Below are 27609 nucleotides of genomic sequence, written 5' to 3'. Positions count from 1 at the left end.
CTTCATAGGTTGCATTTGGAGTAATGGTTTCTTCCTGTCTGAGTGGATTTTCAGCCCATGGCGGTACAAGACTGGTTTCACTGGGGATAATGACATTCTCTTACCAGCTTCTGCTAACAGCTTTATTAAGATTTTTTTTTTCACACACACATTTCTTATGGGGAAAAATGCCATCTCTGCAGCACATAATCTGTGTCCTTCCTGAACAGTATGATGGTAAGAAATTCCCAAGCTGATTTATGTTGTACTTGCATGTTGGCACCCTCAGGCATCTGGAAACTGCACAAATGATTAACTTGAATTTTGGAGGTCTACAATTCTCTTTCGGATATCTTGACTGATTTAGTTTGATTTGCCAATGATGTCACACAAGGACGTTGTGTGTTTAAGAAGTTGCCCTGAAATACATCCACAGGTGTGACTCCATTTAACTCAAAAGTATTATAAGCTTAGACATCTATGACATCATCATCTGGGCCTAAACAAGTTGTTTAAAGGCATAGTAAATAGTGTGTTTGCATGTCTCACTTTGAAAACAGTAATAAAATACACTACATGGGGTTAACACGTTGTACATGTGCAGCGCAAACATCTAAACACAAAGCGGCAGTCCCATTGCATAAAGAAAGTAATGTCAGGATCAACAGTGGAAGTATACCACAGCTGCCACTTAAACCGTGATTTAAACAAACGCGCAACAAACTGAGTAGAAAGTCTCAGTGAAAGGAACCAGAAGATTGTGCGTTTGTCAATAAAACTGCATCTTGTGTGTTCAACTCAGCTGAGGGTGAGTTGAAGAAAATCTGGGGAGACTGAATGAAATCCCCCCTGAATGGGGAAAACTCTAAATACGGTTGGATTCACATGCAGAGAATAGTAAACTACTGCCCACATCACAATACAGCTGCTCAGTGGTGAACCATGAAACAGAAAACATACTGTATTTTGGATTCTGGTACACTGCAACCAGATACTGCAACTTCAATACATACACAGCATGGAGTTTTTGTCCTTTCTTAACTAAAACACATAGAAATTGGAAGGAAAATAATATTTGTTAAATGTCTTTATATTTATGCATTTTTAATGCAGTTAAAGATGTAAACACGCTGTTCCTTATCCCCATCATTTCACATAAAATGACTGTGACAAGGTGATTTAGATAATTCTTAGTATGTAAAATGCCATCTTCTTGGAACATAATTGATTATTATCAGTCTTTTCTTTCTTTACATCACAGAGTAATTAAACCACAATAAAGAAGAGGAATGTGTATGAGAACACAGTTGTTCCAACTTTATGGGTCACTATATGCAAACTGTGTCAACAAGGATTTCGAAAGCAGTAGGCTATAATGCTATTAGCGCCCCCTGCTGGTTTAACTGTATGCTTGCTACACTAAGAGTGCAAAGCAGTTCAGCATGATTACTTGTTTACAGAATAATAGTTATATTTCAACATAATCACCAGGCACTGGAAAGAAAAATATGTTTGTGAATAGCAAATATGTCTTTACTCTGTGTGTACAGCACAACCTTATTGTCTTCAATAGTCACCCAATTAGCAAACAGCGTCTACCTGTGTGATTCAAACTCTGTATAAATATGGCTGTTCTGTGAAGATTTTAGAGGCTTGTTAGAAAAGAAGGAAATCATTGTTAAAAGAAAGTCTAAAGGAGTCCAATTTGTAGTTTTCCAAAAGCCATATCACGTACACAACAGATCAAAAAAAGTGAACCACTTTATGTTAACATCTAATTTCCAGTTAAGACATGAAAAAAAAGTCTTAATTGGAATTTAAGAAAAAAAAATGTATTAGACTCAACAAACATCTGTTTTATGGGTTTACTGGAAATGAAAGCTTAACATGAAGTAGAAAACTGACCTGGTACATTTTTTTATGTAAAGAGGGGAGTGCTGATAAGACCTAAACTAGGCAACATAGGAAAAAAAAGGGGGGGGGGGGGAACTATTGATGGAAGAAAACTAACACAACAGTGTTAATATCCCATTCCTTCCTGTGAAATATGGTGGTGGGCAGCAGCATCATGCTTTGGGGATACTTGCAGCTATAGTTGCAGAAAAAGCTGTAGATGAAGTATTGATTCAGATTGTATGACTATGTATGCACAACAAACCTTTCAGATTTTTGCTTGTAAAAGTTTTGAACTTTCTTCCTCCACTTCACTAAATAAATGGGTCTTTGTTTTCGTTTCCCTGCATCTGAAAAAAAAAACAACTTTCAAGTGTGTGGTTGCAATGTCATTAAATGTGATAAACATCAAGCAGCATGATTACTTTTGCAAGGCACTGCACCCCAGTAAATGCAAGGATCCTTTTGATGCCGCTCCTTTCTTTTTTACCATCCATCTTCTAGTTTACTTTTCACCTTCATTTTCCAGGTCAACATTCTCCCCTCCTTCCTGATCTCTCTCTGATATGCCTCACTTACTCACCCCGTCTACCTCTCTAAATTTATTTCCCTGTCACCCTGACGTCATTCCCTCAATTTCCATTATTGCTTTAATTCACTATCCTCCCCTCCCTGTCTAAAACTTAGCCTCATTCAGATGGAGTCCTTTGTGATTGGCCAGTATTTATAACAAGTAGGTCCCGATGCCACATGGGAGAACGGTCTACAGTCAGATCCAGGTCACAGCGAGCGGAACCACTCTTTTTTTCTCTGGCGTGGATCAGCCCCGTCCGACGGCGTCCAGTCCAGCTGGTTCCGTTACAAACACAATCTCACCTCACGGACAGACTTAGCTTCATTGCCTCATCCACTGCCATCTCACATGCACAGGTAGGCAGGCACACAAGTCAGATGGTGCTGCATCACTGCTCACGCACAGGTAGTGAGGAGATCAGGCATGATGGACACAGGACGATATTTGCAAAAGACTTGCCTCTAAACCTGGAACTACCCTGTTGGAGTTGAACTACAGGTAAAGGTAAGTGGATTTGTCAATGACCTGCATGCTTTGTAGAAGTTGAGGGTACAATGCTCTGTGTATGTTGCCAAATGTGGTTACACTGCATATGCATATGCACATAAAACAAAACCAGGGATGTCTTAGTATGCAGGTTTTGTTTAGCACAACTTTTGCCACAGAATAATAAAAACTAAAAATAAGGATGTCAACAAAACTGGCTTTTGTCACAATGATTATACCTTTTCAATGTGCAATACGCCTGCTAAATAAGAGACTTCAGCAACCTCACTGTTGTTCTTTAACTGGTAGAACTTTAATGCACAACGTCAAATCCATATATAAATAAGTCCCCTAAATTTACATAAGTCATCTTAAATCTCTGCTTTATTTCTTTTTTCTTTTTTTTTCTCGATCCACTGCATATATGTAGACACACTGTATATACCTCATGCACTTTTCCCTCCTTTTGGCATCTTCTTTTGATTATTGAGCCGAGGTGACACATGAATTTCTCCACTGTGAGATCAATAAAGTCTATCTTATCTTATCTCTCATCTTATCTTTTCCCTGAATGCACTCACGGTGCCAGGTTCAAGTGTTATTAGTGGCTGTGCAAATATAGACGAACTTGCCTCAGTGTTGGTACCCACTCAGCACTGGTGGTTCACAGTTAGTGGAGTAGTTTACACAGGATTACCAGGGGATAATCCATTTACAGTATTTAGAGACATGAGTCGCCATCTGTCTGTATTTAGCCCAGAGAGGGAAGCCGTCACCGCAGACTGACTGCAAACAAACAAGACTGCAATGTTAGGACGGAGCTGTCGGGGGGAAAAGTAAGAAATCATCTCGATCTTCTCCTTATTTACCTAGCTGAGGCCCACGAGACGCCACCTTTAAACAGCGCGCACACTTCAGCACTCGCCCGAGGAGAGTCCTGCTGCATTCACAGAGCGTCGTAAATTTGTACACTTACAGTTTAGTTTCGTGATCCATTTTAGTCTAATTACGTTGAAGGCCTTTTTGTTGTTAAAAGATATTTTCATGTGTTGTGGATTTAGTTATTCAAATGAGATTACATTAATTCTGGCCAATTAGGCTCGCTCAGCTGTGTAAATGGCAATTTTCTGTCTTACTAGCTTTAGATTTTTATTTGACATATAGTGTTGAGAATATGTTACATTAGTTTTTGTTATCATATTACTTTTTAAGCATGCAAATTACAATATATTGATTATTAGTTGCCTTTAGTAATCTTTGTGTTTCTCTTTCCTAGAAACGTGACTTTAAATGAAATGATTGCTGGAAGTTTATTGTGACACAAAAAACTGACCCTATTCCTATAAAGTTATTACGCCCGTATGGTTTCACTTAACGCAGTTAACAAAGTAAACAAGTCCAAAAAAGAGGCAGCCTACTTAAAGCTTGCTGTTATGCTTTATATGTTTGATTATGGCTTATTTTCCACATAGTTGATTATTGGTTTGTGTTGTCTGTTGTTTAGCAACATGTGGTCGTTGAAAAGGATTCCTTCATTTATTTAGTTCCCCATTGCGTTGGAGCTCCTCGGCTACTGCCTATATAAACCATTACTGAAGTGTGCTGTGAAACAATAAGCATCATTGGCGTGCCTTTTTTCTGTTGGGGAAAAAAAACGTCTAACAGTAATTTCTGTATGATTTAAAATTAAGGCAAATACAGTGGCACCAAAATATGGATAAAATAAAAAAATACAACTTAGTTACTGATCATGCCAAAACAAGTTATGTATGAAGATTTCAAACTTCAAACGATAGCTACAAAAATTATGTTCTAACATGCCAGATCAGGTCCTGAAAACATTTTAAAAAACACTTTTTATCTATTAGTTTAATATGGTTTACTGTCAAAAAATCAGCATTTTTTTTTTTTTTTTTTTTTTTTTTTTTTTTTTTTTTTTTTTTTTGTGACGGGTCGTCTTATTGGTGGTCCACATCCGGTCCTCTCATGAAATTCTGAGAGCTGCCAGTGGGCCAACCAATTATATAAATGGACATATTGACAGAGGAATAAATTGTTAACACGCAGAACTTAAATATATGGAAGGTTTACTGATCACAAATTGTCTGAACAGGTAATTTTATTATTTTCGTTGCATGTATTGGCAGTAGAATGAACTTTTGGCACGTCTTCCATAAATGCTCTTGTGACATTTTTTTTTTTTTTTTTTTTTTTTTACCGACGGCACGTCAGAGTGCACGCAACCAATTGTGTGTACGGGACGCAGAATGAAGTAATTGTCAACCTGTGTGTCCAGCAGTGCGCGGCGGCGACGAGGCGCGGTACGGTTTTTGTTCACGGTTCCGACTGTTGGAAACCTTCCACCATCGCAGTGAGTTTGAGTAATCCTGAAAGCCTTAAAGTTTAATTTTAGCGGCGATTAAGTTGCTTGGTAGTTTGCAAGTGAATTGCTCGTTTTCCTCTCCTGCATCGAGGAAGGTATTTAGAATCTGTGTGTGTGTGTGTGTGTGGTACAAATATTTGAGCATTTTGCACAAATTAACTCTCTCATTTGAGATAACCAGCTTCTTATTTGATTAACCTATGGCTATTTGCCAGTCTACCTTAATGGTTGTCTTGTTCTTTCTCTTTCTCTCTTTCAGGTTTAAATATGTCATTGTAAAACAGGAGGAACAGTGAGCTTGGGAAATGGCAAAATGAAATTTTAAAATAGTTTTATCCTAAAGCATCTATGCCTTATTGCAGCGATTCCGCTACACCAACTAATTCTTGCACAGCCTAGGTGCTTCCCTTTTTCAGTGAACTGTCCCTTTTACCACTTTTCTAGTTTTCTCTGACCTCACATAGACTAATTTGCAGATGATGCGGACAGACAGCAGAGGCCGAAGTGCCTCCCCTCACAGGATAATTTACAAATCCGACTTCCATGCCATCAAATGCTCATTTGACACTGCAATTAGTCTACCTGGCGGGACCAAAGCGGCTGCTGCTGCTGCTACCAGCCAGGGCTCTATCGTGCCCTCCAACAACCTGCTTTCTCACCTGTCCAACAACAGCAGCACCACCGGCAGTCGAGGTCGGATCCAAAGCACCAGGGGGACCAAGATAAGAGAAAACATTTTTCTTCAAATGGACAGCCAGCAGTCGAGACAAGATGGTGCTCCAGTCATGGGTTCTGGCTCAACGCCTCTTCTTCCTGCCCCAAATCCCAGCTTCCAACCCCACGCTTCCCCTTTCCCCGAATCCAGACATTCAGTCCTGAGTTCCTCCTCCTCCTCTCGTTTTAACAGTCTGACGAGTATTTCGTCCACAGAAAAACTGCTGCAAGACAAACCGCCCAGATCAGAGAAAAGAGTGGATGTCGATAGAGTCGCTCTGGCTCAGAAGTTTTCCGTGACCCGGAGGCTGTTTGAGAGTAAGATGTTGGAGGTTGGCAGAGGAGGAGGGCAGATTTTAAAACCTCACACCATCAGGGGAAGCAAGGGGTCTGCAGATGGGAAAGGAGTAGCAGAAAAGGTGGAAGAGGCATGCGGGGAACTGAAAATCAAAGAGGGTGGATTAGGTAAAGACAAATCCATAAACTTGAAGGCCCCTCAAGCGGAGTCACCGACGAGGTTTCCTGCTTCTCCATTACCAAACGGGCCTGGTGAAGCTGCAGCATCACCATCGAAGGACGGGACGGGAGCCTGCTTGGCTCCTGAGGAGACACTGAGGGCAGAATTAGTCAACGTAAAAACTGATTCTTCAGAGAGTGATGAGAATGAAGACGAAAAAGTGCAGGAGGAGGACCAAAGTTGGCCAAAAGGTGAGAGCGAAACGCATCTGAACAAAGCTGCTCACGAAGCCCTGGTGGATGATGTCTTTGCGGAGGCCGACGTGGAAACGCCACAAGGTCTTCATACATTCACCGCAGGCAGAGATGAACTCATCACTTCTTCACAACACCACAAAGAATTATCAGAGGGTATGCAATGGAAAACAACTGGGAAAGGAGGTGAAGGCAGAGGAGGCAAGTATCAGCAGGTGAACAAACAATGGGAGGGAGCAAGGGAGGAGCAGCACAGAGGCTTCACTGCACAAACCAAGGAGAAGCCAACAGAAGAAGGGGAAGACGTGGAGAAAAACTCAGATGGTGGATTTAGAGGAAGTGCGGCTGGATTAGAGAAAGTTTCGATCAAAGACATGTATTCTGACAAGGAGGGAGGTGGAAAAGTGAAAGGTGGAGAGGATGAATTTAGAAAGGAAATAAAAGAAGGCACAACATCGGAGCTGCAAGAGGATGTTGTCACTGAGAAGATTATGGATGCTACATGCAAAGGTACTGGTGATGCAGGAGGAGGAGGAGGCAAACCGGACCAAACAGAAGCTGCAGGAGTCTGTGGGATTGAGAACAAAGCTTTTTGGTGTGATCAGGACTCCCAGTCCCACCCAGAGCTCTCGGCATCACTACAACAGCAGGAAAGCTCCATGAAGGGAGAAAATCGGCTTTTAGTGGAGTTTGAAGAAATTCCCGGTGTACCTGAACTGGACCGTCAAGATGAGGATTCAGCAGAGGGTGCGAAGAGGAAGGTCCGGTTCTCCACAGCACCAATCAAGGTAGGGCTGTTATGGAAAGTATTGCACCCGTTTCACTTATTTATGTTTATTCTTGTAAAGCATTTTGTCTAAAGTGGAAATGTTTTATTTTACATTTATGCAACTGTCAGTTCCGGCAGCCATTGGGATCATGCAGGAGATGTTCTCAGCCCAAAGCTATGTTTTTAATCTATTAAGGGGAGCGACGAGGCAGGAGCCTACATGCCTCCCTCCGTCAGCACCATGCTCAGAGCTGCCTTTACGTAAATGCACTAAAACTCCTGTGTGCAGAGAGAAATGTGTTGACACCACTGATAATGTGTGAAAAACATTTAAATGAATCCATGAGGACTCTGAATAAATACGAACATTCATTTTAGTTAATCTCTTCAGTGAAACAACTATTGTTGAGAGGATAAATACATTTTTTATTTATATATATATATATATATATATATATATATATATATATATATATATATATATATATATATATATATATATATATATATAATATAATTTTGCAAGGTTGAAACATACTGAGGAAGATCTAGATCAGAGATCATCATCCTTTTTGAAGGGCTAGCTGTAATGACCTTTGAACTTCCAGTCCAAGCTCACCTTAACTTTACGTAATATGAACATGTTTTTAATGCTTTTGTCATTATTAAATCTATGTAAAAACAAGGATGATTAAAATGGAAGAGCAACTGAATAAAATAACACTGTAGATGCAGCTCACTGGAGGGTTGTGCTATTTTTTTTTTTTTTAACAGGCTTGAGGGCACCACATATGGTCCTGGGGGGCTACCTGGTGCCTATCAGCACCATGTTGGTGACCCCTGATCTAGATTGTCCTCAGTCTGCAGTTATGCTTTTTTGTCTTCAGCTCAGACTACAGATTTTCTGTAGGATTTAGATTTGGGGACTGAGGTAGCCATGGAAGAAGATTGATTTTGTATCTGGTGAGCCATTTCTGTTTTGATTAGACCCTATATTTTGGGTCATTGGCCTCTTGAAAGAGCTAATGAACCATCATTTTCAGTTGACTGGCACAGCCCAACAAACTTTTGTGTTCAATCTCCGGATATTTCAGGAGATTGAACACAAATGTATTTTCAGTCCATAATCAAATGCCCTGCAGCAGGGTTCCCAGGGCGTTTGAAGGAGAGGTGGGCTCACATCCTCCTTCCTACTTCACATTCGACTATGTTTTACCAACAAACCCACCTAGAGTGTTTGTGGTTTAAGAACTCAGTTTTATTCTCATCTGGCCAAACTGTACAGGTCCAGTTAAAGTACTTGTGGAGTTCACCAAATTTGGCCTGTTTCTGTTTGTGATAGGACAGAATTGCTCTCCCCGGTCATCACTCCCAAAACAGCTGGTTAGCATGCTAATGGTGTCTAAAGATTGTGATGGAGGCTTGTTAACCCCAAGATGCCACCTTTTGCTGCAGGTCTCTAAAAGTAAATTTTTTTTGGACTTTTTTTACTTCCCCTACCATCCTGCTTTCATGTGTTGGCAAGGTACGTTTGGATCCTTGTCTTGTCTTGCTGCTCACATTTTGACTGTGTGCAATTTTGCTATCACAAAAGACAGCTTGGATGGGCATCATATTTTAAGTTGAGTCTAACTTTCCTCTGACCCCCCCCCCCCCCCCTCCCCCAGCCTGGGTAAATGAAAAGTTAGTAACCAATGGTTAAAACCCTGATTGCCGTAAAAAGTAAAGTATAAATAAAATGAAGGTGCTTCAGTAGCTTTAGTTTTTGAAGCAATTGTTAGGGGTACTAACAACTGTGACAATGAAGATCATGCTACTGCAACAAAATAAGCATTTATTTCAAGGTTTTTAACACAACGCATTAATCTGGATCTGCATCAGTTATGGTAGCGGCAGAATCTGCAGTTTGTAGCATCAGGGATTATGCGAGGACATTTGAGATTTTAAACAATCCCTGTGGTTTTGCCTGTACCATATGCTCCCTGTAACACTTCCCCGGTCTCTCGCCTCTCACACTGTCATTGACAGATTTTTCAGCCACAAACAGTCTTGTGGTGTCAATAGCTACAGATGGTTCTTTTTACAGTTGGCTCATTTATTAAATGACTGTATAAAACAGCAATTTCAGCAGGCCAGTTATTTTCTCTTTTTCTTTTTCATCTTCAATTAGGCCTCTAAAGGCTCTATGAGCTGAACATTTATTTGGATTTTTCAGGTGTACAGCACATTTTCCAACGCAGACTACGACAGACACAATGACGACATCGACCCAGTGTCCGCTTCGGCTGAGTTCGAGCTGGAGAAGAGGGTGGAGAGGATGGATGTTTTTCCAGTGGAAATAGAAAAAGGTATCTGTCCGGTCTGTGCCTACTTTTTACCTGATATCCGTGGCGTAACGTGAAAATGAGAGCGGGTTAAAATGCCTGGTCATAAAGTGTTTTTGTTCCCACCGACTCCAGGAGTGGACGGACTGGGTATCAGCATCATCGGAATGGGTGTAGGGGCCGACCAGGGGCTGGAAAAACTGGGAATCTTTGTCAAAACGATCACTGAGGGAGGAGCTACACACCAAGATGGAAGGTAAAATTGACCGTCATTAGACGGTTTGTTACATAGAAAAACAATAAAACATGGATGATGTTGTTTTCTTTTTTTTTTTCATGTTTGTGCGCGTCAGGATTCAGGTGAACGACCAGATTGTGGAAGTGGACGGCATAAGTTTGGTAGGAGTTACCCAGCTGTTTGCAGCTACAGTCCTCAAAAACACATCCGGCCAAGTCAAGTAAGTTGATAAACCATGAGGTTTAGTAAACCAGACTTCCTTCAGACATTCAAAGCTTTTGTTTTTTCTCTTGAACAGATGCTGAGTTTTGTTAACCTTACGTGCAGCTGCTTCATCGCTGATTACCTTCATTTTAGAAGAATGCATAGTCTTTACCATTATATGTGGAAGCTTTTCATCGCAAATGAAAGTTATATTATCATAAAAAAAACCTATAACAAAATTAATCGCAATAGACTTTTAAAACTTCTAAAGGTTTATTATAAAGGGAAATTATTTTTAGATGAAACAGTGGCAGTGAGACAAATATAACTTTCCACCCTCCTTTCCTGATGATTTTTTTTTTTTTTTTTGCTTTTTTCCGTAGGACATGTAAAAATGCACTGAGAGGAACAAAGGATGTAAAAATAGAACGTTGAATACCTACATTGAGTTTACACATTAGATCCTGTAGTTCTTGATGATCTCTAGAAATGAAGAAAAAGCATCTGTGATGAAATGCGTCTCAGGATCGCTCGTTTGTGGGATGATTGTATTTTCACAGCTTTGGTGCTTTATTCTCAGTGCATACTCAAAGATTGGGATAAAGTCATGGCAACACGCTTAATCTTTCTTATCTGTGATAGTCTGATGCCCCGTCCCCGAGGAGATGAGATCAGGTGTATCCGCAAAGGTATTTTTTCGTTTAGGCCGTTCCTCCACATGGATGTGGTGTTTTTGAAGGCCGTGAGCAATCATTTTTGCAACCGGTTTCCATCATAGAATAATTTCAGAACGGCGGTTTAAATTTTCTGTGTACGTGCGAGGAATTGTTTTTATTTGCAGACGATGCCGTCGTAGCTTCGCCTCCCTCTGTAACCCGTGTGCACGACAGTCTCTCAAATGACAACAAAAATGGCGACGTGCAGTGTTTGCGGCTTTGTTATGGCTGTCTGTAGCCTCCTCTGACTCTTCCTTTGTAACGGGGCCGCCTTACACAGCGTGTCCAATGTGTCTGATCCGCCGCCACGGCGTTTCACATCACGTGAATTGTCTGCTCGCCGCATGCTCGGTGTTTTTTTGCACCAACAATGGGGAATTCTTACTAGAGCCTTTTCAGTTGTGCTACCGCCTCTTGAGCAAACGTTTAAAAATGGTAATTTATGAACATTTACCGTGTTTGTCTCTGTGTAGGCCTAAGTATCTGCAGTCAAAGGTGTGTGTGTGTGTGTGTGTGTGTGTGTGTGTGTGTGTGTGTGTGTGTGTGTGTGTGTGTGTGTGTGTGTGTGTGTGTGTGTGTGTGTGTGTGTGTGTGTGTGTGTGTGTGAGATTCTTCTAATTCTCGGGTCTTGTAACGGTCGGCAAACAACTTGAAGGTCACCGCCACCTTCTAGATTGCCGAACAGCTTCTTTTGCTGCCCTATCTACTTGTTAATTTCCTTTAACCCCATAATGTGCTGGTATCAATACAGAATTTATCATTAACCCCATCATATGTATTCCATATAGTGTCTGTTGAATTTCTATTAAAATATCTGGCCTGCTTTCTGAATGGTTATACTGCAAACTAATTAAGGATGAACTAGAATCTGAACATATCACTGATCTTAATGGCTTAACTTCTTCAAGCATTAGAATAGCTAATAATATTGCAATCATCTCTCCTTTATGAACTAAAAGTCCATCACTTATTCTTTTCCTAATTTTAACATTGAACTCTAAAAGCCACTCCTATTTGATTTAATATATTTTTAGAAGCATCTGTATAAATGTTTGCATAACTATATTTATTAATATAACCCTGCACTATATATGAATTTAGAGTGAATTCCTTATCCTTTCTCCTTTTCAGCAAAGTAAAATCTACACTGTCGCCGAATGGATCAGTAGCTATCTACCAAAATGATATTCTTCTGCTGTGAAGTATTGAGCCGTTTTCATTGTTCAGTAGCCAATCGTCGCTTTGATGAGTAACACCTGGGTTCCATATTCAAGGCGTAATCCCAGGATGCAGTGCGCACAGGTGTCAGAGTAAGAAGTGACCGCCTGCAGGTGTGACTGATTTGTTCTTTCTGTTGCAGGTTTTTGATTGGTCGAGAGAAGGAGGGGGTAGAAAGTGAGGTGGCACGGCTGATCAACGAGAGTCTGGAAATGGACAAAACAAAAAAGGTGTGCTTTTAGATGAAAATCGTTATTTTTTTTTATTTTGTAGGTTTGGAAGAAAAAATGCATGATTTAAATTGTGCTGTTTTTTTCCTGTTTTTTCCTTCCTGTTGAAGAGAGAAAGCAGAAGCAGTGAAGATGAGGGCAATGATGACAGCGTGTCGGAGAAAGACTCGATCTTTGAAGAGGAAGGAGGAGAGGAGGAGGAGGAGGAGGAGGAGGATGAGGAGGAGGATGTGTCTGTTTTGTCCAGTCTGGAAAACTACCAGCTTTGTCTCAAATACCAGCAGGTGCAAGTCCTTAATTAGATGACATTTATAGCATGTCATTTTTTTTTATTGTTCTTCTCAGACCTTTTTTATAAATAAATGAACCCCTTCAGTTCATTTATTTATATTTACCTTGCAGATAACTAATACCAAAATTCCTTCTGAGTACCACTAAAAGCATGCCTGCAGTAGTACTTGTGCCACATGTAGTAGTTAGTAAAATGAATACACTGTAATATGAGTAACTGTTTGCATCATTATGTCAAACTGATTCATGTAAATACGTTCTCTTAACTATCGTTAAAGCTTCAGTCCAAATTGAGAAGCAGAACGACTCAGTTGCACCGGGCTAGAGAGAAGGTAGGTGAGATTTGGATCTCTCACACAAACCGATAACTGAACTCATTGTAATGCACTACCTTTGTATCCAAATTTGGAAGCAGCCTGACCCATTTAACTGTGTATGAGATGGCTCATACCCAGTTATTAGGACAAGGGCCTTGTTCCAACTCCCCGCCACGTCAGTGCCACTTTCCAGCCAGCGCCTTGATGTAATCGCCGCTGTGATTATAACTGGGTTTTCAAAGCCTTTCGATCCGGAAAAGATATAGATCTTGATTTTTATCTATCCAGTTATGTTGTATATTAATTTTTCTTTTTAGTTGAAACTGTATAAGGTGGAGTTTATAAGTTATCCTAAAGGAATAGTCTCTGGTGTAAAAATATAAGTGTTTTCTAAAAGCTTTGTGTTTTGCCATTTTTCTGCCAGTTAAAGGCCTGGGAGGAGCGGCGGACCCGTTGGCAGAGCCTGAAAGCTGAGCTGGAACAAAGGGCACAAGATGGAGAGGAGAAAGCAGAGAAACTAGAGAAGTACGGTGAAGGCTCATCATAAATGTAATTGGCTGAGATTAGACTTGAGGCTCAACACTGAAACTTCTGAGAGGGCCAATCCCCCATAGAGCCACCAGAGGGTCTCATTTCGACCATATGCCCATAAAAGCCTTAGAGGCTGCATTTCACTTTTCATTATGATTTTTCTTGAATAAATATGAAAATACTTAGGTTTTTCACATTGGTACAGTAATATGTGTGTATATATATATGTATATATGTATGTATGTGTGTGTGTGTGTGTGTATATATATATATATATATATATAAATAAATAAATAGAGCATGCCAAACAATTGCAAATTATGTTTCTTGAATTGCATCAAATGTTTTAAGCAGTTGCTTAAAATGTTTTAACACAATTGCTGAGATACTACATTTATGAATACTGAAGTGCAAAAAAAACAAAGTGCCAACTTGTTGGTTAAATCATGAGTGCATGATCTTTTAGACCCTCATAACACTGCATTCTGGGGGTGGTGAGCAATGCGGCAAGATATTTTATCATGAATATGAATTGTGACTTTATCATGGCCTCCACATGCAAACACACAGCTCTTAAAAAATGTTTGCAAAAGAATTTTTTTTTTACATATTTGAATCAGTTTGTGCACTTTTTCCAGCCTGGGCTAAGCACAACAGATGTAATAATGCTCTAAACATACTTAAAGTACACCTTATTTTTTTCCAAAACCCTTTGCCAAGATTTGATTTATTTTGATGGTAGATGGCTTGTTACTTGTATAGCGCTTTATCATGTCTGACAACCCCAGAACGCTTTACACTACAGTCATTCACACCCTGACGGTGCTGAGCTGTTAGTAGCCACAGCTGCCCTGGGGCAGACTGACAGAGGTGAGGTTGCCATACATCGGCGCCACCGGGCCCTCTGACCACCGCTGCCAGGCAATTCAGGTGAAGTGTCTTGCCCAAGGACACAGCAACTGAGAGCGGGGGATCTAACCGGTAACCCGCCGGGAGTTGCAGGATTAACTCCTTAACTCTTGCATTACTGTCGGCCCAGTATTATTTCTGCATTCTTGCCACGTCATAGGAACATATTCCAATGTAAAATAATAATAATTGTAAAGTTATGTGCAACAATGGTTTAACTTCTCATGGTTTAACTTGAATTATTATTGCTTACTGCTTTAGTAGCAGCGGCAGTAGTTATTGATGTGGGTAGAAGGGCACTCACCTTTTTTGTCTTGATCCTGAGGCAGGTTGATGCTGATCACTGACCTCATTTTTTTCTAGATTCCTCTTTTTAACATAATCTTCCAAATCCTGTTTGCTCGTGTTTCACGTTTACTCTTTTTCTTCATGTTTCCACCCTCAGTGAAACTACAGCCTCTAGTTCCAGTCGAATAAGATGGTTAATTTATTTTTTTGATCACGTAATTAGCCAAATCAACAAAGAATTGTCATTATGACTGACTCTGTTGCCATAGCAACAAGCAAACTGTACAAAGACTAAGCATGCAGCAGTTTTTTTCTGATTTTCAATGGGGTGAAAATGATCTCCTTGGTGGTTCTAGGCATAATTATAGCTCCTTGTTTTGCAGCAAATGTCCCATAATTGAAGATGAATAACAGATTTTAGAAAGGGTCATAAAAGGAAACACACTGGGCTCAATTTAGGACTTGCAGAGGGGGGGTTAAAATGTCCCGTTTAAGGTTCTAGTGTTTTAGCTGTGATCCACAGAATGAGAATATTGTTGCTTGAGAACATGATGATAATAAGACTCACTCTAATCATCAGTTACTGGCAAGAGGCCCAAACGCTGTGCAGAGTTCTGAGCCAGCGACTTGCTGATACCCAGGGCCAAACGGAAAGCCTGGAGATCAAATACAGCAAAGCTAAGAGACTTGTCAGAGATCATCAGAGCAGGTGGGATCGAAATGCACTCATCTTTCTCACTGTATGAACTACCTCAAAGCACCTTCTAAATTGTAACTTTAAAGGTTGTCTTAAAAGGATCCCATTTCTCCCCTCAGAGAGGATGAGATGGACAAAAGACTTGCAGATTTGAGGAATGAAATGGAGGAGCAAGAAAAGCAGAACAGGGAAATTGTGGAACGGCTACAAATCCAGGTGACGGGAGATTTCATAAGTCTGTTCATTTGTTTCCCCACATGGCGTCTATTTATTTCATCTTTGTTTAATTTTGCTAGGTGGCGCAGCTTGAAGGAAAAGAGCCTGAACCACAGAAAAGGAACCACACTGTGGACTCTTCTGTCACAGGTAAGCATCAGTTACTGTAGTTACAGTGGGATACCTTCCCAGTGTGCCTGATTGTTTGACTACTAGAGACAAAGATTCCTACAATTTGACCCCAAGAATGGTAAACTGTTGTCCTAGCGGTTACACAATCTATAGAAAGTGCACCACTAGATTGACCAGAGATCAAAATTGGACAATTCTTTTTTTTCTTTTTTTTTTTGATTAGATCTGATTAGTGATGAGCAAGAAAAATACAAAATGTTATTCTATTGCCACATGAATCAGAAATATAAATGTATAATTTTTCATTCTTTAAAAACATCAACATCAGATAAATATTTTAAAGGCATATGCTTGGTTGCACACATAGGGATAATATTGCCAATTCTTTAGTTTTGGTTGGATTAAACAAGCAGAGTACAGGTTCCAAAGCTTATGCATAAATTCCCCCCCCCCCCCCCTCTGACAAGTTGAAAATTTGAAAAAGTGTTGTGCATAGGAGAAGAATTCGGAAAGTATAAGCCGCTGCAACTGCAGAGGGTTTTTGTTTAGAGGCGTAATGTTTTCTGACGTAAAAGTATTGAAGATGGCCCATGTGCTCTTGCTAATGCATCGATTATGACGGCTACTCAACAAAGTAGGCAGGTGAGCCAGAGCGTGACATCCATGCACACGCCCAGACAGTAGGATGTGAATCACTCTCTCAGGAACTGACTAATCCAGCCTGTAGAGGCAACTGCAGTAAATGGAGGAAAACTCATTTTACATGTAGGGTAATTGTAAGGGCATGTAGGAGGAGGGGGAGGGGGGGGGAGAATGTACCTTTAAACTTGTACAATGCTCATTTAAATGACCACCTGTATCAAAAAAAAAAAACCTGTAGTACACTTTAAAATTTTCTAAAATCTATGACAACTTTAAAAAAAATAAAATAGGGTACCTTGAGACAATCATGATTGCATCTCCAAAAAAAAAAAAAAAAAAAAAATCATCTTTTGCCTTCTGAAATCTCTCAGACTGGTATCTTCCAGTTCCGATTACTGGACGTCTTGACTCCAGCGCTCACATAGCCAGGGCTCAACTAGCCCAGAAATCAAAACGCAACCCACCATCAAGGTACAAACTCAGAGAGAGCTTCAAAAAACAGGTGAGACGGAACAAAAACAGGAGCAACTTTCACTCTAAACTTGCTTGTACCAACTGGTCCACCTGTTTTCTTCTGCAGCAGGAGGAAATTGTCCTTAAAGCAATGGAGAGTCAGTCTCTGCCCCCTGCAACAGCAGTCCAAAGCAACAAAAGCGACCCGTCCGGTACCTCCACTTGCCCGGTGCTTAGTCCCCAGCCTACCAGCACCTCCCTCTTAACCCCTTCCATCTACATCACCGACACTGTCACACCCTCTCCATGCAAATCCTCAGCGTCCAGAAAATCCAAAAGGATATTTCCAGACTTCAGGTAGATCTTGTTGGTGACTTAAGATCTTTATAAACTTTTCAATAGCAAATTCACTTTATATTTGGAACATTTAAAGGATTTAGCAGGATCTGTTACTCGAACGCTGACTTCTCTTTACCCTTTTAGTGGCATTCGGAAGTCTCTCGGCAGAAGAAGTGAAAAACGCAGCAGGAGATCAACCAACAGCAGGTGTGGAAAATTTATATTCAGCCATGGTTTTATTTTTGTTCTTCCCAAAAAAATGGAACTTTTATGCTCTTGTCTGGTTTTTTCATACATTTTGCCATTTTAAGGAGAATGCATCTTATGCATTATCATGTTTAGACAATTGAACTCAAATCAGTCGGAGCATAATCTCCAATTTAAGTCCTTTTTTGTGTTTTTTTTTTTGTTGTTTTTGTTTTTTTTGTTGCATGTTAAATCACTTCGGTCACAGCGACACAAAGTCCCAAATTGTAGGGATGTGTTTTGAACTTGGGTAAATCATGACAAAGGGTTCGCCAACCAGGCAGCATGATAAAAAAAAAATAAAAAAATTCACTGTCTCCAGGGGATCATGTGGCGATTTAATCGATGAGCCGACGGGCATTTCCCCCTCTGGTTCCATCACCTCAATGCCCTCTTGCCTGCACCTTCCCTGGTTTGGGGATAAAGGGAAAGAAAGGGAGCAGGTGGAACATGGCAGGCAGAGGTTGCGGTCTGTGTCCAGCAGCAGTTTGCCCTATCTTACCACATCAGGCAGAAGAGATCAGGTAAGGACCCACCAGCTCCCTTTATGTGCCGTTCTCTGGTTCTAGGCAGATGGTACTCCCCGTTTCTTTCTCTCAGCTTTATTGTGCTTCTACACGTCTTGTTAGAGAAAGTTTTCCTCTTTGACATTAGCATGCATGCAGCAGATGTTGCATATGAGAGTAGTCTAGGACTCTTTCTTTTGGTTCTAGAGCATTGGCTCTCCAGTGTGCAGCTCCAGCATGGCGGGCCATGTCTCTGATCACTCCCTCTCTGGACACTCTCTCACTTGCACCTTTTCCTCCTCCGAGGTAAGACTGTCCCCTTTGTCTTTTCACTTTCCCCTCTCTCTCCATGGAGCACTTAGTCTAGACAGTTTTTCGCCAGCGTTCTCTGCCTCGTTGGTAAGGGTTTCCTCCTCTTTCCTTCACCGCTCTGCTCTCCCGTCAGACGTTGGACGACTATCCCGTTCCCAACAACAACAATAATCGCTGGCAGTGCCGGCCCGTCTCTGAGTGGAACAACCACCAGGTGTGTCTGTGGTTAATCAGCATGAACATGGATCAGTACACCCCAGAGTTCACTGCCAGAGGAGTGGATGGAACACAGCTGCTAAACATGGACGGTCAGAAGCTCAAGGTGAGAGGAAAAACACGGAAGATCACTTTTAACCTGTGCAAATCAGATATTTGGGAATGCCTGTGATGTTAAATTGTAATTTTTAATTTTCATGGCCATACTGGTGGAACCTTTTCCGCATTAGTACGGTACAACCAAAAAGCTCGATGTATTTTATTGGATTTTGTGTTATAAAACACAACGTAGCACATTGGGAAAAAAAAAAGACATGCATCCTTTTACTTCTAAGCTTTTAATTTAAAAACAAATCTGAAAGGTGTGACATGCATTTTTATTCAGCCTTCAAGGCATTACTTCAGAACCAGTTTTTGATATAATTCAAGGGGCATATATACCAATTTTTCAGTTGAACTGATGATTGCCCAGTGTTTGCAAAATGGCTCAAACTCGCAGATTGGATGATTCACTACTAGTTAGTTAATGCTTATTAACTAAAGTATTGAATTGTCTCCTCCCACCCCTTTGACGAGATCAATATGAATATACTTCGATTTCAATATTCCATTGTATTTCTGCTACTGTGTCTGTAGTTCTGCTGGAAAGTGAACCTCCATCCCAGCCTCAAGTAATTTGCAGCCTCGATTTGATTTTCTTACATTATTGCAATGTTTTGATGTTTTCCATACGCACTTTTTGCAAGTAGACAAAAGTTAGATTTTTCTAGTCTAACCAGAGCGCCTCTCACCTGTTGGTTGCTCGTTACAAGACTTGTGGCAAAAATGGCTGCACTATAGCCTCTCTACACTTGGTTACAGGTACAAATCCACGTCCAGTTATCTGAAATGATTGGCTCAATCTTTGATTCATTAAATTGTGGTTGGTCATTCAACTTATTTATAGAGCCAACAGTGGGGTATTTATTTAGGTTTAAAACATTTCAATATCCAAGGACTTCAAAATGTAATGTCTGATTATATTCCAATGCTTATTAACTAAAGTATTGAATTCTCTCCCCCCCCCCCCCTTTTTTTTTTTACAAATTTTTCGCTGAAAGGCGCTCGGTATGTCAAGTCAAAATGACCGCTCTTTCCTCAAGAAGAAGCTGAAGGAAATGAGAAGAGAGGAGAAGGATCAGAAGAGGGAAGACAAGAAGCTAAAAGAGGGTGAATGCAAGGAGAGAGCAAGGATACTGAGTGACAAATCTGTAAATGATGTCAGTGGGTGGGGCAAAACTATAAGAACAGAGTCCCTGTTGTAAAGGAGCTTATAAGGTGAAATCATATGCAGCACCAGCATTTTTTTTTTTTTTTTTTTTTTTTTTTTTTTTTTTTGTGCTAATAGAAATGGATAGATCTGCTTCTCACTCGTTTCAGATGCATGATGGTCAGGGTTAAATTTGAATCTCTACCAGAGCAGTGGTGGATTCCAGCACCATGATTTAAACGGGAATTACATTTTTAAACGGGAGGTGTGTAATCACATGTCCTGCAGTGATGTTGTTTTTTTTATCAATTGTAATTTATTCTTGGAATGCTTTTCAATGTCTGCTAATGTCTGCACTCAGGAATTTGTTGTAAATGCTTTTTTTGTGTGTGTTTTAATAAATAATGCTTTCAACTCTGCCATTGTTTGACATTCTTACTGAAGACACACATGAGTAAGACAAGAAAAACATTTTATTTAAAATCCATATAAAATTATGCTGTAAATCATAATTCATATCTCGCAGCGGTGCATTGGACAAAAGATTACTGTATGCCAACACATTTACAAAGTTCTCAGCCTAGAAAAAAAAACTGGTATGAGGCAAAAGGCCATCTGCAGTGAGGTGTAGAATATGAATGACCTGGTAAGGGTAACTGAGCACTTAGGGTGGCATTTTGGATTCATCATAGTATAAACATGTCATTTCTGTTTGTAGAGCAAAGATTAAAAAAAATTTGAAAATACAAACATTTCCAGCTTCCAACCCTGTAAGCCCTGCAGCCTGAATCACATGAGTGCCCAAAGCTGCTCTTGTCCCTCATGTGATTCAGTATATGTAAAATGGTTAATTTAAGAATAGTTAAGCCCCCCAAAAGAACAGTTTTTGATACTATATTTGGTTGTAAAGACTTTTTTTTCCAAAATGTTCAGCTCTTATAAATAAACAAAATGGCAAATATCTTGCGATCCAACTAATAACACCAACATATTATGTACAGGAAGATTTCTTATTCAGTAGTTTTCTTGCCATGTGATCTTATCCATCTTCTTTTCCAAAATTTTCCTTTTAGTCCAATCCAGTGCAAGTGGAAGAGGGCCCTTTATCTGGCATCGTTGAAAAATAAAGCGCTCTCCCATTTTAGAAAAAATAAAAATTTTACACACTGTGAAGAAAGAAAACAGATTTAATTCTTTTGAATACAAGACTTGTATACCATCAGACCAAGTGACTTGGATTGTTCATTTGCAACAGAACTAATTGAGACCTGGGGTCCGTTCTTCGTACGTTGCTTAAAACATCCAAGATCAAATGACACATCAAAGATGATTTAATCCGGCTAATCATGATCCGGCTAATTGGGTTCTTCGAACACACCTGTTGTTTATGATTAGTATCGCTGGATTGAGTTATCTGAGATATCTGCGCGTTCATGCGTTTGTTTAAAAGGGGAAATGTATCGATAGTAGAAACAATGATCAGCAGCGCTGCTATTGGCTGTTCAGCATGGCCAAAGAACGCCCACAGTTTTTTTCCCAAGCAGAACACGAGCTTTTAATGGAAGGTTATGCCGAGTTTGAGTCATTAATTAAAACAACAGGGAACACCTCAAAGTCTGTTAAAGCCAGAGAGAGGGCTGGCAAAAAGCAGCAGACAAATTAATGCGTAAATACCGTCCTTCAGTATGTATTTTTGCATTTTAATAATTTCATATTTTATGTCAGAGCCTCCACGGGACCCATTAGAACATGTGGACAAGTAAAAGGGAAATACAAGAATATTCTACAAAATGGTAGCCTTTAATTATTATACTGTATTTTAAAAAGCCACATGTTATGGCAACAGATCCAATATTGGTGTCATTCCTTAGACACTGGAAGTAAAGGACACGTGCAAACCGGGAATTTTAACAAAAAATTCTTTATCTATAAAAAAATGAAGTTTTTCCTTTTCCAAGTCATCCACAGTTTACACAGTAAAACTGTATTGCTACGTGTCTAGATAATCCATCCATAGTTTTTTCTAATACAATATACGGCACGACAGGAAGCAAACCTTTCAAAGTAAAACTAAACTTCACAATAAAATGGCCTGAACAAACCTTCTTACTGAATGATAAAAATAAAAAGCAAACCTTCATACAAATAACTTAAATATTTTCTATTTATGGCTCTAACACCACTTTTTCCTCTTTAAAAGCCACTGTTCAATGATGTGCTTGTCTGTTTATAACAGCCACCAAAAAAAATATTTCTACAATTACACTGTCGCGCTGCGCTAAAGGATCCTGTCTATTGCGCAATACGCGATTAATTCGAATAGTTCTGAAATTATTCTTGCACCTTCCGCAACAGGTTGCTGTCGTAAAAATGGACATGGCTAAGACAGACTTCCCTATCTCCTCCGCTTATACAGCTGCGATCTAATCCTGTTTACATGAGCAGGCTTAAATTTGCACACCTGTTGCTATGACAGCAAGTTCAGGATGAGTTTCAAAGAACCAAACAATCAAAGATCATGCCAAATCGTCAACAATCAAATCCAGCTAACTGAGTTGGCGACGTACGAAGAACGGACCCCAGATGCAATGATCCTCAAAGCAACAGCTGCCATCACCTCCTGTGGTAAAGTCTGATACAAGTGTGTACCATTTCATCCTTTGCTTGACAGAAATGTTAGTTCAGTCCTAAATATCACAGGTATATAATCAATATATAGGAATCTCAAGAAACTCAAATTTCAGCTGATGGCTTAAACTAAAATGTTACACAAGAACAATAAAACCAGGATTAAGGTAGAAATGTACAAGAATGGGGAAGACTGCTAACTTAACAGTTGTCCAGCAGACGATCACAGCCATCCTCCATAAGAAAGATGAGCCATAAAGTCATTGTTGAAGACGCTGGCAAGTGTATTAATTGTAAATTTGAGTGGAAGGATAAAATGTGAAACAAATCCAATTCAAGAGTGAATTTTATTTTCCAGCGAAACGAGAAGTCTGCCCACGTGGACGAAGGCCCCATAATGCCAGATATAATGACCAGGGTAGCATTGTGCTTGAGTGGTCTGCATAAACACCTGATATAAACCCCAAAGAGAATAAATGGGATAGTGTCATGAGAAATGAGCTAAAGGCCGCTAAAGAGCAACCTAAGCAGGGCCACGGGATGATCACATCCTTGCTGTGGTTCATTGAAGCAGTAATTTATGCGACAATAGCCATGACTGATTTTTGATATTTTGCGGTACGTGGACATTCTTTTCAGTAGGCTAATATTTCTGTAAAACTATCATCGACTGTAATGTTCTATTTTTCTGAGAACCTGAATGTTCATAGTAAGCCATGATCATCAAATTTAAAAGAAAAAAACTGTGTGAAATGAATCAGTTTCACCTTTTGTATAACTGAAATAAGTCACCTTTGACATTCTAATTTAATGAGATGCAGCTGTAGGCGCATCCCCAAGTAAGAATTGACCATCCCTTGCAACGATTGGAAGTAGCGCTATTGTACAAAGACAAAAAGGAAAGAAGATGAAACTTGGGATTCATACATTCCTCACTTTTTATGAGTTTGATGTCAGCTTCTCTTTGTCGGATGGATCCGCCTTATTTTTCCCAAAGACTCCACACTGAAACGAGGAAAATCATGGTGGTAAGATGCCAGTATGTGTCGAATTAAAATACAACTTATGTGTAATGTGTTTCTTTACTAAGCGGAAAAAACGGAGTCTTTATCCATACCTTCCAAAGGAGGAAAGCCAGTAGGGCCAGGAGCAGCAGGAGGAACAGGATGGTCAGCAGAATGATCCACCATGCCACTCCTCCATACCGAGCCTCACGTCGCTCTGGATACACAGTCAGCCTCACCTGCAAATTGTGACAAAAATAACAAAAACGTTAGAATGAAGTTATTTGAATGAAAGTTGCAAAAAGCTTTTAAAATTCTTTTTTTTTTTTTTTTCCCATGACAGCTTTAACCTGTTGGTCAAAAGGTTTGTGGTCTCATTTTGACCATATTACTGTTTTCCATGTTACTGCTTTATCCAGCAAAGGGGCTTGTTATGACTTTCCACTCACCAATGAAGGTCAACTTTGTCGACCTGCATGAGTAATATTTGTCCAGTTAACAGATTCTCCCAGCTGAGCCTCAGACATCTAAAGTATAGCTACTTCAGGTCAGCGTTACCATGGGCTTATAGCCTGCTTCTCTGATTAAGTCCTTGCCCGGACAGTCCGGTACGGTGGACGAACCTCTCTCAGTAGGTTTGCAATCGTGCCACTCTTCTTATTTTTTTTTTTTTGATCAGCGATTATTGCGAGATGTTCAAATCTGGAGATGATTCTGTCGTTATCTTTAGGTTTATTACATAGCCCTGCCTTACCTTTCAGGAGTCGTGTTTGGTCTTCATGATGCTAATTATTCACTAAATCTCTCTAACAAAGATGTAAGGCTGGAGCGACCAAAGTGGGCCTCAGAATAATTTTGTGCGGCACAGAGCAATTTCAAAAACTATTCAAAATGTGGTTTGTAAGCCAAATTTTGTGGTAGTGGTAGAAAATGGAAAGTATTAGGTACTACCAAAAGTATTTATCCTTAATTGTTATTTATTTTTTCCCTTAGGTTTAATAGTAAATCCAAGCATAAACATCTAACAACTTTCACTAATTGAGTACAACCTTAAAACTGTGTATCCTACCTGTTGCACCTCTTAATTATACATGACTGGATTGCTTTATCATATAAAAACATAAAATACATTGAAGTTAGTGGTTATAATCTTAAGAGCTTAAAAAGGGTTTGAATACTTTTGAAAGGACCTGACTTATTTTTCTGTTTTGGGCCCAGGATGAATGGTCTTATTGTGTACTTTACCTGTGTCTCAGCATTCTGCAGCATTGTGTTCTTTTTCGTGCTGTCAACGTGTAGAGACGCATTCACCATCAACTCCACGTGATGGAATTTGGAAAACTCCTTTTGAAAGCATAAAGAGAAAAAAATCAGGTTGAAGCTGGGCTAGGTGTAATAAAATAAAATAAAAAAAACACAAACATGGACTTTACGACCAACTATAGGGATGTTTATTTGTCTTGAACAGATATCAGATGGATGCTCATTCAAATTTTATAGAAATTCAAATTAGCTTAAGTCTTCCTGTGAACATTTGGTGCCATCATTTAAATTAGTAAGTAACGGTTATGTGAGAGTATGGTCAACAGTGAGAACCTACTAGTGTGAACAAGATAAGCCAAACAAATGGTTTTAATTTTACATCTTCCACACAAAAACAGTACATCTCATTCTTAAAGACCAGGCAAGGGCTTCAACTCATCTCCAGTCCTTGTTGGAAAACAGAGGAACAAAAATGAAAATATGAATATATACCTCTGCGAAGGTGCTATCCCACAGGTAAGACGTCACAGTGATGGATGCCTTATTGTCCAGACCCCCCAGGGGGCACGTTATCATCGCACATTTGGCTCCACTGTCGCACGACTGTAAACAGACAGAGCATTGTCATGTCACTCTTACTGCTGGGATCTGTATGCTAAGTTTAGTATTCAACTTATGAAGAGAAGAAACCGCTTGTGCTGTAATACCAAAGTCTGGGATTTCTTGTCTCCGATCAAGCGGGAAAGTTTCCCCTTAATTCTTTCGTCGGTGGCTCTTTTTTTTCTGTCGACTGGTTTCTTAAAGAAGAAAAGAACATCATGTGTCAGTCTTTGCTCTTGCCTCAACATGTTTTCACCTAGGAGGAAAATAATCCATGTAGAAAACACAAACTTATTCGTCAGTCTTTTGAGTTAGGAATGGACGGGGAGGCAGATGAACACCATCTGTTTTTGTTTGCTTATTTCAGCTGCAAGTAGCTATGCTAGGAGGTTCATCGGAGCAGTTCAAACTCGTAGGTCGTCCAACTTTTCCTGGGGGGATCCCAAGAAATTCCCAGCAGGAGGAAAAGTGATGGCAGTTGCCTCTTGGGGTCTCCTCTCAGTAAGTTGAAACACGCCTAGACGGAGCCAGCCACACATGTGATCCTGTTCAGATCCTAAGACCCACTCCTAGTAGTTGATAGTGTTAGTACATCCACTGACTGTAGAATTACCTGTGAAACGTTTTCACACAGCCAGAAAACTGCTTGTTGTTGCAACCAAATCCTATGTGATTCTGTGAGAGTAGGGAGTAGCAAGATGGCGACCAGTGACTTCAGTTTTTCGGCAAAATCAGCACTCCAGTGTATAATATAGCTCAGTGGTTCAGATTCCCAGACCCACTCGACTGACACCTTTTGACACGTCTACTTGAAGTTAGCTCCTGTTAGGTGTATCCGGACACAGGGGCGGTGCTAGTTATTTGGATGCCCTAAGCCCAAATGCTTTGTGGTGCCCAACACATGCACACCAAGAAACCGCAAAATAATTCAGTATTTATCAATGTGTATCTCTCTATTACCAAAATAACTTCTGAATGTGCATGTTTTGAAAACAGCTGGTTTGGTCAGACTCCATTTACCAGACCTCTGAACATGTAAAAACCCCTACTAAAGTGTTAGCTGAGCACCTCACACACAGGGGCCTCTGCCAGAGATTCTTGGTTCACCGTCAATCCTCAACCTGCTTTTGCTACTCTGTCCAGCTTCCCCAACCCCCCCCCATCCCACCCAAGTGTCCAAAATATACAACCACAGGTTTTCCTAGCTTAAAGTGCCTTAATATCATACACCTATGCTTAAACACGGGGATTATTATTGGGCATCCGGTAAGTTAAAAAACAAAAGATGAATCTGCTTCAGATCAAAAAGGTCTTCCCTTGTTACATCCTTCCAGGTACCCATTTTTGCTCACCTTGTTAAGAGGGTTGATCTCCTCTAGGGGAGAGCACTTTATCTGCTTCAGTTCAGTGGAGCTGATGTTCATCAGGTAGAGCAGATTCTTCTTTGTCTCTGTCATCTTTGGCCACTTTATACGAAGGGCGACAGTCCCAATGTCTTTCAGCCGCATTCCTCGGTTGATTATCTATTTAACAGGAAAATCAATTCACACCTTACAATAGTTGTGGTGCGTTCAAACACGGTCATAATGGGGATTTTGAAAGCAGCAGCCTGTTCCAGAGGTTCTCGTTTATCTTGCTTGTCATTTTCTTTTTCTATTAATCCTTTTGATTAGTCTTTTATTTCAAATTATAGCTGCCGTTCACTTTTTACTATCACCCGCCTGATAATTTTTTTTTTACAGTTGGCATTGGGCAGATTCCACCTGCTGCTAGGTGTGTCAATTACATGCACACATGACCAGCTGATGGTGTCCTTCAAAATACAGCCGCTGCCTGAAGTGAACCCTGTGATACCAGAGGATATCGAGAGGAAATACTGCCCCAGTATACAGCCGGTTGTGGTTTTGTGTCCTTTAACACGTATCGATCTATATATATATATATATATATATATATATATATATATATATATATATATATATATATATATATATATATATATATATATATATATGTGTGTGTGTGTATAGATAGATAGATGGATAGATGGACAGACATACAGGTGCTGGTCATATAATTGGGATATTACGGAAAGGTTGATTTTGTTTTCAGCAATTCCATTCAAAAAGTGAACTTGTATATTATATTCATTCATAACACAGACTGGTATATTTCAAGTGCTTATTTCTTTAAATTTTCAGGATTATAACTGACAACTAATGACAACCCCAAATTCAGTATCTCAGAAAGTTAGAATATTGTGAACAGGTCCAATAGTGAAGACACCTTGTGCCACACTCTAATCAGCTAATTAACTAAAAACACCCGCAA

At 39.9% G+C, this 27609-nt stretch overlaps 2 protein-coding genes across 9 annotated transcripts in view; one reads left to right on the top strand and one right to left on the bottom strand.

The window, feature by feature from the left end:
* Positions 1 to 2693: 2693 nt before the first annotated feature.
* Positions 2694 to 20202, top strand: LOC105934217 (neurabin-1). Of its 8 annotated transcripts, none has more exons than XM_036129142.1 (20): positions 2694 to 2950; positions 5229 to 5303; positions 5575 to 7528; positions 9725 to 9857; positions 9969 to 10089; positions 10187 to 10291; positions 12352 to 12439; positions 12550 to 12723; positions 13009 to 13062; positions 13472 to 13572; positions 15356 to 15484; positions 15592 to 15688; positions 15769 to 15838; positions 16834 to 16964; positions 17043 to 17272; positions 17399 to 17461; positions 17823 to 18024; positions 18214 to 18312; positions 18452 to 18640; positions 19635 to 20202. In XM_036129142.1, the coding sequence occupies exons 3-20, from the start codon at positions 5792 to 5794 to the stop codon at positions 19836 to 19838; spliced, it is 3927 nt and encodes a 1308-aa protein (XP_035985035.1). In that variant the 5' UTR covers positions 2694 to 2950; positions 5229 to 5303; positions 5575 to 5791; the 3' UTR covers positions 19839 to 20202. The 8 variants fall into 8 exon arrangements, with proteins under 8 accessions (XP_035985035.1, XP_035985037.1, XP_035985032.1 ...); XM_036129139.1 differs by lacking the exon at positions 2694 to 2950 and adding an exon at positions 3675 to 3768 and having other exon boundaries at positions 5165 to 5303; XM_036129140.1 differs by lacking the exon at positions 2694 to 2950 and adding an exon at positions 3676 to 3768.
* Positions 20203 to 20238: 36 nt separating this feature from the next.
* The window catches only part of LOC105934212 (integrin alpha-6), a 28207-nt gene continuing 20836 nt past the window's right edge, over positions 20239 to 27609 (bottom strand). Inside the window, exons 21-27 of the mRNA XM_036129148.1 lie at positions 26631 to 26801; positions 25386 to 25475; positions 25171 to 25281; positions 24661 to 24759; positions 23529 to 23654; positions 23348 to 23416; positions 20239 to 20949 (exon numbers count right to left, since the gene is read on the bottom strand). Coding sequence (XP_035985041.1) covers positions 23351 to 23416; positions 23529 to 23654; positions 24661 to 24759; positions 25171 to 25281; positions 25386 to 25475; positions 26631 to 26801 — 663 coding nt within the window. The 3' untranslated portion in view covers positions 20239 to 20949; positions 23348 to 23350. The remainder of the gene's footprint in view (positions 20950 to 23347; positions 23417 to 23528; positions 23655 to 24660; positions 24760 to 25170; positions 25282 to 25385; positions 25476 to 26630; positions 26802 to 27609) is intronic.

The sequence above is a fragment of the Fundulus heteroclitus genome, unplaced genomic scaffold (assembly GCF_011125445.2).
Source record: "Fundulus heteroclitus isolate FHET01 unplaced genomic scaffold, MU-UCD_Fhet_4.1 scaffold_141, whole genome shotgun sequence".
In the NCBI taxonomy this organism is placed as follows: domain Eukaryota; kingdom Metazoa; phylum Chordata; class Actinopteri; order Cyprinodontiformes; family Fundulidae; genus Fundulus; species Fundulus heteroclitus.
Note: the sequence above shows the minus strand (reverse complement) of the source record. Positions and strands in the feature narration are given on the sequence as shown.